General features: G+C 36.4%; 1 protein-coding gene across 1 annotated transcript; it reads right to left on the bottom strand.

Annotated features, from left to right (window-relative positions):
• Positions 1-351: 351 nt before the first annotated feature.
• On the bottom strand, positions 352-13,798 carry LOC310649958 (vomeronasal type-2 receptor 26-like; the record flags this gene model as incomplete). The annotated part of the gene is made up of 6 exons (XM_083378790.1): positions 352-1,262; positions 4,167-4,293; positions 9,689-9,916; positions 10,590-11,435; positions 12,168-12,459; positions 13,632-13,798. 6 exons carry the CDS (start codon positions 13,796-13,798, stop codon positions 352-354), a joined length of 2,571 nt encoding a protein of 856 aa, XP_083234916.1.
• Positions 13,799-14,010: the final 212 nt, after the last annotated feature.

Raw genomic sequence — 14,010 nt, 5'->3', positions numbered from 1 at the left:
AACAGACCGTTACCCCCCCACCCGGCTGAATGTTGAGCCTAGGGCTTGAAATTCAGCATGTTAATGTTATCGCAATATTATTTCACTAAAAAAATTAGAAGGAAGGAAATGAAAATATTATTTCAAGGGAATAAGTACTTCATTCATTTTAAATATTTTATTTATTAGAATAAGGATGGATATCTCTGGGGTCATAATTTTTTGGATGCCCATGGTAGGTGATGTCAATAAATCCCTGGACCAATCGGAAGGGTTAAATTTCCCATGATTTACAATGGCTTAATTATGAACATTTTGAATGGTTTGCAGTGAATATGTATGACAATGTATTTTTCACTGAAAAAATAGGAATTATAATTCTTCTTTCTTTCCTTTCATTAACTGCTTTTTATCATTCAAATCAGGCCTTAGTATAATAACAAAGCATTTGGGACAAAAAATGCAGCCCAGTAACCCTGCACTGGAAGAGAGAATGGAAAAGATCTCCACAGCTACCATGTATTTCCCCTTGGTGCTCAGATATGTTGGAATAAAGGATAACCAGACACTACAAAAACACAACAGGCTGAAGGAGATAAACTTGGTCTCATTAAAACTATCTGGTAAATGTCGAGCTTGGAAAGCCACACTAAAACCAACAATGGCAAGAAAAAGCAGGTACAACAAGACACAGTAAAACATGACAGTAGAGCCTTCATTACACCCTAGAATGATTTCATCTGCCACAAGGTTCATATCAGCATCTGGGTATGGGGGTGAGGTTACAAGCCATACAATGCAAAGAACAATTTGAATGAGTAAACAGCAAACAACAATGTAATTATCTAATCGTTTGCCCAACCATCGTCTCATCTTGGATCCTGGCACTGAAGCCATGAAAACTAAAATCACAATGATGGTTTTGGCCAATATACAAGAAATGGCTACTGAGAAAATAATCGCAAAAGCAGTTTGTTGGAAAAGGCAGGTCACCTTTTCAGGTTGTCCAATGAATAATAAACTGCAAAGGAATGAGAGCACAAGGGAGATGAGGAGAAGGTAGGTGATGTTTCGGTTGTTGGCCTTGACTATGGGAGTGTCCTGGTATTTGATGAAGATACCAAGTACTACAATGGCAATACAAGCAAAGGCAATTGCCGTAATGGCCAAACTGGTTCCTAAGGGATCTTCATAAGAAAGGAAAGCTATCTGTTTTGGAAGGCATGAGTCATGGTTGTTGTTTGGATATTGTCCTTCTGGGCATGGTAAACAATCATCCATATCTGCAAAAGAAAATGATGTTATAACATGTAGAAGATACTGCATTAACCAAGATATGGCTGACACTAAGTTAAGTAAGTCTTAATCCTCTTTAGTAGACTATCTGAGATTTATAAAGTTATTGGGCAGATGAAGGCACCACTAATAAACCATTTTTGTAATGCAATGAGTGAAACTGTATAGAATTGCTCTCAATTCAAATTGACATTTGCTTTTATCCCTCTTTGATGCGAAATTGAACCAATGTTGTAATTATTCATAATCATAACTGTTCTTATGATTCAACTTAAAGTTTAGCAGATTACAGTACAGCTGTTTTCATAGCCATAGATATAAGAAAAAAAACAACTTATCTAAATTAGAATATGTATGCAGTGATGTCACTGAGAGCGATGCCCGTGTCTTGCCACAGCATCGCTGCCCGTCCTTTTCACCCCTGCCCCTGCAGCTTGGAGCCACATGCCCCTACCCACAGCTGCCGTGGGGATTCCCCTTCCTGCAGTTGCCATGCTGCAGCCCGTGCTAAGCCCTCACCCGGAGCTGCTCTGAACCCCGACCCAGAGCTGTGTTCCTCATGGCAGTGGTCTCTGGCACCAAACAGCCTCTTTCCAACCACACCCAGAAAAATTTGTAACAAACATTGGAATTCTCAAGGCCATGTTTGGTACTTCCCAACAATCTGTTACTGGAAGGAAAAAGCAATCACTGCTGTGTTATTGATCCCAGAGAAGCATCTGCATGTATGCTTTAGGGTACCATAGTTATGGATGAGAAATATTGGTTGCAAAGTTGGCATTTCTGGATGTGATACAGATATTTTGGACTTATTTTTGTTTCTTTGCATGTATGATATTTTTAAAAAGGCATATGCTACTGACTACACTTATGCACATATGTAACATCTTTTGCTAGGATACATGACCACTGCTTGTCCAGAATGTGAAAAGTGAAAGATTGTGACTAAACAAAATTTTAATGTACAGATAATATCTTTTTGCCTTTTGGTACTGTCCATGGGGTTTTCATGGCAAAGATACTGGAGTTGGTTGCCATTTCCTTCTCCAGTGGATCACGTTTTGTCAGCACTCTCTGCTATGACCTGTCTTGGGTGGCTCTGCACGACATAGCTCAGAGTTTCATTGAGTTATGCAAGCCCCTTTGCCGCGACAAGGCAGTAATTCATAAAGGGGATTATATGACTAGACACATTAAATGGAATATTTAAAGATTAAATATATTTTTAATTATGGTTAAAAAGAATAAGTCATTTTGGAAATGAATATATATTAGCTTAGAAGGAATATATATTTTAAGTAGCATTTTACTTTTTATGTTTCTTTAGTCTTGCTCTCTTTTCCTTTTGTTTACTGTTTTTACCTATTCTTTAAGAAATGTAAAAGTGTTGAGATGGTTTATATGGGAAAAAGGATTTAAATATTTAAATGTAATTAACTGTCGAGAAAATCTTAACCAGCAAGAATACTTTGAACTTTATGGGAGAAATAAATCCAAACAAGGATGTAACAGGATATAAGATGAGGCAACCAGAATGATTAGATAGCAAAGAAATATTATATTGATGTGATCATTATTTCTAGGAATATTGGGGGAAAATCATATATGTTATTTATCAAAATAATAAGAACTGTGCTATTTTAAGGTTTGCAAAGAAGACATTTTGGGGAAAAGGGGAAATCAACTAAATGTACTATGTGTTTTATGGATTATAGAAACCAATTGCTCATGATTTTTCTTTACAAATGTAAAACCAGCAAACACACTGTTTACCAACTATTAAGTGATTTATGTTTTAAAAAATCAATAAAATATATGGGGGGAAAATGAGGACCCATACAGTTGGGAGCAATATGCTGACATTGTAAACCACGCAGAGAGTGCTGTAAAGTATTATGATGTGGTATATAACAACAACAATAATAATAATAGTAATAGTAGTAATAACAGTAATAATAATAATAAAATTGGAAGGGACTTTTGAGGTCATCTAGTCCAACCCCATGTTTAGACAGGAAACCCTATACCATTTCAGACAAATGGCTGTCTAGTCCGTTCTTAAAAACTTCCAGTGTTGGAGCATTCACAGCTTCTGGAGTCAGGTTGTTTCACTGATTAATTGTTCTAACTGTCAGAAAATTTCTCCTTAGTTCTAGTTGGCTTCTCTCATTCATTAGTTTCCATCCATTGCTTCTTGTCCTTCCTCCAGGTGCTTTGGAGAATAGCTTGACTCCCTCTTCAATGTGGCAGCCCCTGAGATATTGGAACACTGCTATCATGTTACCACTCATCCTTCTCTTCATTAAACTAGACATACCTAATTCTAGCAGTCGTTCCTTATGTTTTAGCCTCCTATCCCCTAATTATCTTTGTTGCTCTTCTCTGTATTCTTTCTAGAGTCTCAACATCTTTTTTGCATTGTGGTGATGAAAACTGGATGCAGTATTCCAAATGTGGCCTTACCAAGGCATTTCATGTGGTCTTGATTCTATCCCTCTGTTAATGCAGCCTAGCACTGTGTTGGCTTTTTGGCAGCTACAGAACACTGCTAGCTCATAATTAAGTGATTGACCACTAGGACTCCAAGATCCCTCTCACAGTTGAGCAATTTACCACCTATACTATACCTGTGCATTTGGTTTTTCTAATGTAGAAACTTACTTTTTTCACCATTGAAAAAATGTATAGATCTAAGTGGTATTGCTATTATTATTCAGCTGCCAAGGTTCTTTCTTTCTCTGGGAAGGTAATTAGAGAGTAGATGGGAAATTATTTCTGTCATCTAAACTGGCACTTACTTTTTATCTTCTGGACAGAACTGGAACTCCTTTTCCTGAATAGTCTTTGCACGGAATTGGTTCCTTCTATACAGATAATGTTGTATATCTTACCTTCCTCACTTGCCATCTTCCCTTCTGGACATGGAAAGCACTTATAGCAGCAAAATGGCTTTCCTTCAATTTCGCTCCTACTTGAACCTGAAGCACAATGGTCATTACACATGGAACGTGGTCTTTTCTGTAAATAGAGATGAATAAAATGAGGAATCAATCTAGTATTTTTGATATACTATGACCTTGCTGGTCTTTCAAATAAGATTTACAATAAAAAAAAGTTCCTTTCAATCATATTGTAGAGACCTCTGGAAAAAATTTCATGGTTTTAATTTTTGCTTTTTTTGTTAATTCATTTAAAAGACATTAAAGTTTAGTGTACAAAATATGTATTTACTTTGAATTGCTTTTTATTGGATAGATGATAGATAGATAGATAGATAGATAGATAGATAGATAGATAGATAGATAGATAGATAGATAGACAGACACCTTTATTATCAGATTTTACTGTGGCACACATTAAAAATGAAATTTAGTTGCTCTCAAAGTGTACACATACATAACACACATTTAAACATACTACATACAACATATGTATAGACCTACACCCTTACATATAAGTAACATATAAATATTAATCACTGTCCATCTTGAATACATAATGGAAGGAGGAAGCTTTAGAGTTCACAAGGTTAATACTGTATGGAACAAATGTGACTGAATCTGGATGTTCTACTTCGGATACCACGGAGCCTTCTCCCACAAGGTAACAAGGAAAACAGGTCATGAACAGGATGTGTAGTGTCCCAGATAATCTTACAGACCCTGCTCAAGGAATACTTATGTGCTGTGTGCTGGATGGAAGGGAAGGAACAGCCAATAATCTTTTCAGCCATCCTCACCATTCTCTGCACCACCTTCCTGTCTGAAGCAGTGATGCTTCTGAACCAGACTGTGATGGTGTATGACAGGATGTTCGCAGTCATCCCTCTGTAGAAAGTGGTAAGGATAGTGGAAGGAAGATATGCTTTTCTCATGCAACACAGAAAATTCAGGCGTTGCAGTGCCTGCTTCACCAGTGTCTCACTGTTGAGTGACCCATCTAGCCTACTTGTTAACTGCACACCCAGCAATTTGATCCTGGTAACCATCTCCACAGGTGAATCATTAATACACAGGGAAGTTTGGCTATGCCTGCCTTTTCTGAAATTGATAATGATCTCTTTGGTTTTTCCAGTATTTAAAACTAGGCTGTTTTCCTTACACCAGTTCACCAAACCCTCTACTTCCTTGTGGTAAGCACCATTACCATCTCTTCTCCTCTTATTTATTTTTGCTTTCCAATATATATCCTAGGAAACAGGAGTTTAATTTTACTGAAGTAATACTTTATTGGTCACTTTTTCTATAATAAAAGTAGTGGATCAAATCCAAATACTATAAATTTTCAATTAGGTTATTTTGGTTTTATGCTGTGATTATATTCAAGCAAAATGATATGGACTTGGAAGACCAATCTGATTAATTTGCTCTATCCAAGAAGGAATTTTTATACAACTAAGCCCATTTGTTTAAACTAGCAAAATATTTAAATCAAATGAACTTCTCAATGCCATAAATGGAAACATTAACAATTTTAATGCCCCCTGTCTCCCTGGGGCTATTTCACCAGTGCTACTAAAACTAAAATATCAGGCAAAGATGCATAGCGATCTTCCCGGTATTTAACCAGGTAAGAGCTATAGTGGTGCAGTGATCCATCCTTCCAAGGTCAGTAAAATGAGGACCCAGATTGTTGAGGGCATTTATGCTGACTCTGTAAACTGCTTAGAGAGTAAGCAGTTTACAGAGTCAGTGTGAGTCAGTGCTCTGTAAAGCACTGTGAGTCAGTGTTCTGTAAAGCACTGTGGAGCAGTACATAAGTCTAAGTGTTCTTCCTATCATGAAGTCAATAGTAGGCATTTCTATAACATGGATTTTCACTCCCTATAATTTGCTAAAAGACACATTTCTGTTCTATCTTATGCAGATAATGCAGTAATGCCAAGAATGCCTGGTGGCCCTAATACAATGTATTTCCTGTGTCAGCCTAACCTGAAGGCCATCAACAGGCAGTAGTCATACCGGTGACAGCTCATATTTGTGTAAATTTTAAATTGCTAACAAAGAATTAAGGGAGACTGATATGCATGTCAAACTTGTTAGTTTTCATCAGTCAGCCATACCCTTCTGAGATTCGAACTATCATATCAGTCTCCCTTAATTCTTTGTTAGCAATTTAAAATTTACACAAATATGAGCTGTCACCAGTGTGACTACTGCCTGTCGATGGCCTTCAGGTTAGGCTGACACAGGAAATAAAGATTTGTCCCATGTTTGGGGCCTAGCAAGGTAATCTAAAAATAGTTAACAAGCATTTGACATATATCTCCCCTTGCTTCTCAACTAACAAAGCGAGAGAGATCCTGTGGCTTAGAGGTGAAAACAACTGCCTAATGTGCAATCAGCCCAGGTTCGAATCTCAGAAGGGTATGGCTGACTGATGAAAACTAATAAGTTTGAAATGCATATCAGTCTCCCTTAATTCTTTGTTAGCAATTTAAAATTTACACACATACACACACACATATATATATATAAAAGCTGATGCAATTTGCCAAAAGACACAAAGAACATTGCTGGAACATCAAGGATCACAATATTGAGCAGGTTTCCTTTTTAAAATAATGGAGCCTGACATTAAAATTTTAAGAGTGGCCTTCTAACACCATCTTCTAACTAGGGCACAGGTCTGCAACACGCGGCTCCGGAGCCGCATGCGGCTCTTTCAGCTGTCTCCTGTGGCTCCCAGTCCTCTGCCATGTGCAGTCCAAAAAAAAAAAGTGGGACTAAAAAATTCAACCAATCAATTCAAATATGCAGGGTAGGTGCATATCTCATCTTGGCTCCACTCTTCAGTCAAACCCTGTTCTGCGCATGCACGCATGTACGCACATGTGTACACATTTTTTGCGGCTCCCAGTTTTTCCTTTTGTGAGGGAACCGGTTCCGAGTGGCTCTTTCACTGTTTCAGGTTGCTGACTCCTGAACTAGGGAGAGGGTTTAGAAAGTAGATTTGGCCATAGTAAACTCTTAACTCAGATTGTCTCTTTCCCCTAGATCTCAGCCTTCTAACTACAAGCAATATTTTCTAATGCAGGTGGAAACAGACAGTGATGATCCAGATTTTATCCTTGGACCTGTTTTCAAGTTTTGTACTGAGTTATAATGCTGTTCTCTAAATATACACAAAGATATTTCATATGATCCTTATTCTTATCAATACTTTGCTTATTTTCTAATAATTTTAGAGAACATATATTTTAATGTACAGTTTTATTATATTAGTTTTATTAGTGTTTTATAAATATGGTTTTATTTTAATAAAGTGTTTAGAGTATACCATATTTGATTTATTTTATAATTGTCAATATATAACTGCACCTACTTCACTTTCTTAATCCTGATTATATTTTCTGTCTTTTATCTCTCATTTTATTATTTAATGTTGTTGGCCATTGACTGAATAAATAAATAAGTTTCAATTTCAATTTCATATGACTAGTTGCATAGCCAAGTATTTAAGCCTTCTTTAGGCCATCAATATATTTAAGTAAAATATCTGTTTCCCCAATTCCAAATTTATCACATTTTGCTGATCTCCTAGCAGCCATTTTGTTTATGTTTGTATTTGATTCCATTTGAAACAGAAATAATCAATTATGTTAACCTTCTGAATTCTAGTCACAAAATAGAATATAAATTTTAGTATTACTCTTGTTGTTATTTTTCTATTTTCAGAGGCCCATTGATGTATTAATGCCAACACATTATCATTTGGATTAGGCACACTTAATCAAGTCTTGGATCATTTATTATCTGCCCTCATTTATGGGGCTCACTTCTTTGTCCACCACTATTTGGATAACCAGAATAAAGGCAATGTAAAGTGAATCCATTAACATTGACAAGTCATGCTCTAAAAGGAAATTTATTTTTAGACCTTTTGTATCCACAGGAACAAAGGAAAAATCGACATAACCTACCCATTAATGAATTCAGAAATAAAGTTTTGCAATATTCACTATTCAGTAATAAATGTTGGATATAGAAATGATATAACCAACATAACACCCTTCTTCTGCAGTTCGTCCTTCAGAAGCTGAAGAGTGACAAACATGGCAGCAGGGATTGGAACTAACATCCATTCCTTTATTGAGGAATGAGATCCAGGGCTAGTCCAAGAAAATGTGCTGTTTGAGCAAAGAAAAAGTACCTCTCTCAAAGACTGAGAGAATTTGGTAGAACTACTTGCCAAGGAGAACATGATGTGGGGAAGAACATGATGGGGAAGCTTAGTGGCTAAATGAGAATTCACCATTCACTATAAAGAGCATCCTAGCAATTACAAGTTATGCCTTGGAGTATCTCCCCAGACAAAGAAATGTGAATTGCCTTTTTGACACTGTAGTAGTGCTATTTCTTATCTTTGTCCTGGTTTTCCATTTTATTGGGCTGCTTAAGGGAACCTCAGAATGACACATTAGATATTGACTGTTGCATTAATCACTGTAACAATGTCTGGTTGGGATAGCAGTTTATTCCAATAAACTTAAGCCACATGAATATTTTATACTAGGCAGAGGTTTATGGACTAGCAGAGAGGTATTTGGGTCCCAGTCACCATACAAGCTGTTGAGTTATCCAATAGAATGATCTCATTCTACCTAATACTATTAGAAAGGAAAAGCCTGCATTCAACCAAACTCAACCGCTTCTCAGTATTAAAGAAATAATTTAACATTGCTTCTTCCAGGAAGGTTTAATGAATTTGCATAAAATCTGGAGTTTTAGGGGAAGGAAGTGTATAAAGGAATAAAGAAACACAAAATTGAATAAAGACAAATAACTTCCAACTTTCTTTTACACAGTTGCAAATATTATATATACGGTATTAACCTTCTGACCTAAAATCATAAGTCTTGGACCTTTCATGTTCACACCTTATCTGGTCAAAACAAGGACTAGGGGTGACATGATAGCAGTATTCTAATATCTAAGGGATGGGGGGTGGGGAAGCGCGGGGTTGTCAGCTTATTCTGAAGCACCTGAAGGCGGGATAAGAAGCAATGGATAGAAACTTATCAAGGAGAGAAGCAACCTATAAATAAGAAGAAATTTCCTGAAAGTTAGAACAATTAATCAGTGGAATACCTTGCCTCCAGAAATTGTGGGTGTTCCAGCACTGGAAGTTTTTAAGAAGAGGTTGGACAGCCATTCATTTGAAATGGTATAGGGTCTCCTGGTTGATCATGCATTGGACTAGAAGACCTTCAAGGTCTCTTCCAACTATATTATTCTGTTTTCTGTTCTGCATTTGTCCAGAATGGTATTAATTACCTTTTAAAGGTCACCAATAATATGAGATTTAACTGAACACAAATCTAAAGAGTAAATCCTAACTAAAAAAACAAGTCAGCATTTTTGGATTGTTCAAAATATAGTTAAACTAGCACCAGATCTTACAAAATATGTACCTCGTTAAATCTTGTGGGCCATTTAATAGAGTCATCATAAATACTGAGTGATTTAGAATAGGAAGGGTCTGGGTCTATCCATCCAACTTTGACTTTTGTGAATGTGTTATTTGAGTATGTGACCCAGTTGAAAATATCAAATCCAGCAATTATATGTCCCTTGTTATCAAAGGAAATGTTTTCACCAGCACTGTTTTCAAAGAAAGTACTTCTTATAAACTTGTGGAACTAAACAGGGGGACAAAATGAGAGAAAATAATGATATGAGATACTGTTCACAGTTAAAAACTCTGGGTAATGATCCAGACATTACATATATTGCTGCAGAGACCAATATTAAACATGCAAGATACCATAAAAGCATTCATTTCAATTAAAAGAAGGAGAAGGAGAAGACATTTTCAGTGAGTTGTTTAGGTAGTAGAGTCACATTAACAAGAAAAGCTGAAGTGACACATTTGAATAAGTAGGTATCTTTAATGTGGCCAAGGATGATCTGTTTAGGGCTGTCTATTTCTTCTCTTTAAAGTAAAAAAAAACATGCTAATGTTTTTTTTATTATTTTTATATTTGTATGCCACTTTTATTATTTGTACAAATAAGTCAAGGAGGTGAACATATCCAACACATTTTCCTCTACTCCCTCATATTGATGTGTGTGTATATGTGTGTCTGTATGTTTGTGTGTGTGTGTGTGAGAGAGAGAGAGAGAGGGAGGGAGAGTATATATATTCTGTGTGTGTGTGTGTGTGTGTGTGTGTGTATTTGAAGATTAGCAGTAGGGAAAAATGCCTTTGAAGCTCTATTTCTTATAGTAATATAAAAGCATGCAAAAACAGAAAAAAATATTTGGGGGAAAGAAATATTGATTGAAATTCTTCTATATTGTTTTGGAGAATACCTGCCATGGTTCCTGATTTAATCCTATCTGTTTCATCTTTACTCTCTGCTTTGTCTTGGATGAAGTTATAGCATGCAAAGCATGTGCCATAACGTAAACTGCATTGTAGATGCTATAACTGTGACCAGACAAGCTTGTGTCAAAGAGGGTCAGTGGTAAACTTTCCAACTTTTCCTCCCCAGTGCAGATCTTCCCATCTTTTTCTTCTAGAGGGGAATTTGAGAAATCACAATTAAATGCGTTTTTCCACAAGACTCTGATAAAGTCATCTCTATTTTCTGAAATAGGATTTCTTTCTTTCAGAAAGTTCTGGAAACCTCTAGGTGAGTTTGTGTGAATTGCAAAGGACAGAGCTCCATGGAGGCAATGTATGTCCCAATCTCTTAGAAAACCAGGAGAAGCAAAATCCATCTGGGCTGTCATGATCCACACTCGGCTATCAATTGCTATATCATAAAATTGTGCAAAGTGGAAAATTGATCTTAAGACACTAATAGTATGCAGTTCACCTTGTATAATAACAGTATTGGCTGTACTTCCTGTGACAACATGTGAAGTTGAAAACCATTCCATTGCTGCCTCAGCAACATTTCCTGAAAAAGACATTTTGGGCATTGTTTCTAAGAAGTCCACACAGATACCATGCTGAGAATATATGGGAAGAATATTCTGCTTAAACATTTCTCCATTGTCATCATTATAGGCAATTACACCAATCCAGGTCCACTTGAAATGTAGCAGCAACTCTAGGATCCCTGTATATTGATGGGTCCCATTTGGAAACATCTGGTGGAAGAAATGTTCTTTTGTTTTGTCTTCTTTTATTGGAGATGATCCATAAATAATCTTAGGACAGACAAACAAGGGAGAAGTGAGACATCATGACAATCAATCTTATGATGGATTCAGTTGGAAGGAAAGGCACTGGAAAAAGGACCCTTTCTATCCATTCATATTTATGTTGCATTTGGCTGAACTGTGATACATTTCCTACTATAAAGGAGTGTAAAAAGCAAACATTCCATCTGCAAAAATCTTCCTTGAATATCAGTGTTGTAGGAGATGACCACACTGAGTATGTCACCAGTCACTAGTTTCTTTGCACCCCCAAGAGATCTAAATCCAGCCCACCCTGAATTATATTCACTCTTTTCTATGGCCAATATATTTGACCATTTGTAGTTCAGATTCTTGTAGAGAGTGAATTAGCATGCAATAAATCTGTAGTTATTTGCTTTGCTTCCAAATTCATTTAGCCTAAGAAGTGTGGTGAGAAGTACTACAGTTTTATGGATGAGTCCTTCAATTAAGGTTGTTACATGAATTCCTGGGATAAGAACATGGTTTGATATAATGATGAGTAGAAAAGGAATGAGTTCATTTAATACAAATTCATCATTTTGATCCTTCACATGCAAACATAGATTAAACAACAACCAATTTAGTTCTTCAGAAAAGAAATGGGATCATATATCTTTAAAATGAGAAATCCATTTTCTTACACCAATACACAAGATCATATTTAAATTTGAGGAAGGCAGTTCTTCCTCATTGTCTTTTTTCATGCATACAACTTACCTGAGGTACTTTGTAGGTGCTCAGGATATTTGTCATGTGGAGACAGACTTGAGAATTAGGTCCCCCAATGACTCCTAAAATGTTATTGTGAATATCACATTTGTAGTTAGGGATGAATCTGTCCTTTGTGGATAGAAGTTCCATTGAAGCAAGATAGGTCCATCTTGCAAAGAAATGGCTGTTTAAAATGTGGAAGCCTAAACTCTCATTGGGTAAGAGTTGGGCATTCTCATTTATTTCCTTCACAGCAAATGCCAAGGCCAGGATATGCTGGTAATTCTGAGTGAACATCCTACATTAAAAGAAATAGGTTCAGGTGAAGTCTGTTTTCTAGATAGCAATGTTCAATCTATCTAGACAGGCTGCTATAAAAAACTGATCTGTGACATTCAAGGAACTTCAAGTCAACTGCATAGAACAAGTTTTGGAAATTATAAAGTTATTTTTCACACACAAAGCTAAAAGGTTACTCTTACAATTTCAGAAACCAGTTTGAAACAGTGTATTTTCTTCAGGGACATTACTGAAACATGAAACATGAAAAACTTAAGAGCTATTGCAAGGTCTTATCTAATCACAATATTTGACATCTACCCATATCATTTCTTTCATTTTATCTATTGCTAAATGTCTATACATTTCAATACCACCCATCTCACTGTGGTGATAATAGGCAAGAAATAAAACTTACTTTATTTTTACAATATAAATTTCTGTGAAGTAGGGCATTACGGTATTCTTACATTTTTACATCCCTGTAGGTGCTTCCATCTCTGAGCATCTTGAGAACTACTCTAGCAAAGTTTAAGAAAAGAAAATTAGAAGAGGAAGAAAAAGCATAGAGGTGATTTGAGATGGCAAAGAAAAATGCAAAGAAAAGAAATTAAGATGATTAAAGGCCTGGAGACTAAAATATATGAAGAACGGTTGCAGGATTTGGCTTTGTTTAGTCTAGAGAAAAGGGGACATGATAGCAGTATTCCTGTATTTGAGAGGCTGCCAGAAAGAGGAGGGTGTCAATTTATTTTCCAAAGCACCAGAGGCAAGACAAGAAAAAATGGATGGAAACTAATCAAGGAGAGAAGCAACCTGGAATCAAGGAGAAACTTCCTAATAGTGAGGACAATTAACCAGTGGTACAGCTTGCTTTCAGATGTTGTGGGTGCTTCATCACAGGAGGGTTTTGAGAAGAGACTGGATAATCACTTGTCTAACATTATATAGGGTCTCCTGTTTGAGCAAGGGGCTGGATTACAAGACCTCCAAGGTCCCTTCCAGTTCTATTCTAATTGATTCATTTGCAAGAAAAGTTGGAAAGATTCCTCATATTTTCCCTCATTTTTTTTCTTTTATTCTTGTCCCCAGATTGTAGCTTTAGGTGAACTCTATAAATAGCACAAATAACTTGAGCACTTTCTCTGGTCAAATGTAATGCTTGTTATGTATTACACCTAAACTACTTACACAAGGTCATCAAAACCTTCCTCAGAAGGTGGTTTCTGAAAGCTGATTGGACTTGAAAAAATGTAGATCTGAGAAAAAATGCTTGCAATGATGAAATCACCTGGCTGGTAATACTTGTGAAGAATAAAAAGAGGCTTACCAACAGGACACTTAGCAATAGAAACCATACTTAAGCCATGAGGCAGAGTCCATATATCTATCACCAAGGCCACAAATAAGACCACTTTGTCTGAAACATTTCCTCCTTTCTTCCAAAGTGTCTGTTCCTTCACTGACATTTGAATGCTATTGAGTCAAGAGGCAAAACACAGCTCATCTAAAGCCAAAACTGTACAATATTTTCTATAAATGATTGTAGGTGTGAAAGCCTGCCTGTCAT

The sequence above is a fragment of the Vipera ursinii genome (assembly GCF_947247035.1).
Source record: "Vipera ursinii genome assembly, chromosome: Z".
Classification (NCBI taxonomy): domain Eukaryota; kingdom Metazoa; phylum Chordata; class Lepidosauria; order Squamata; family Viperidae; genus Vipera; species Vipera ursinii.
Note: the sequence above shows the minus strand (reverse complement) of the source record. Positions and strands in the feature narration are given on the sequence as shown.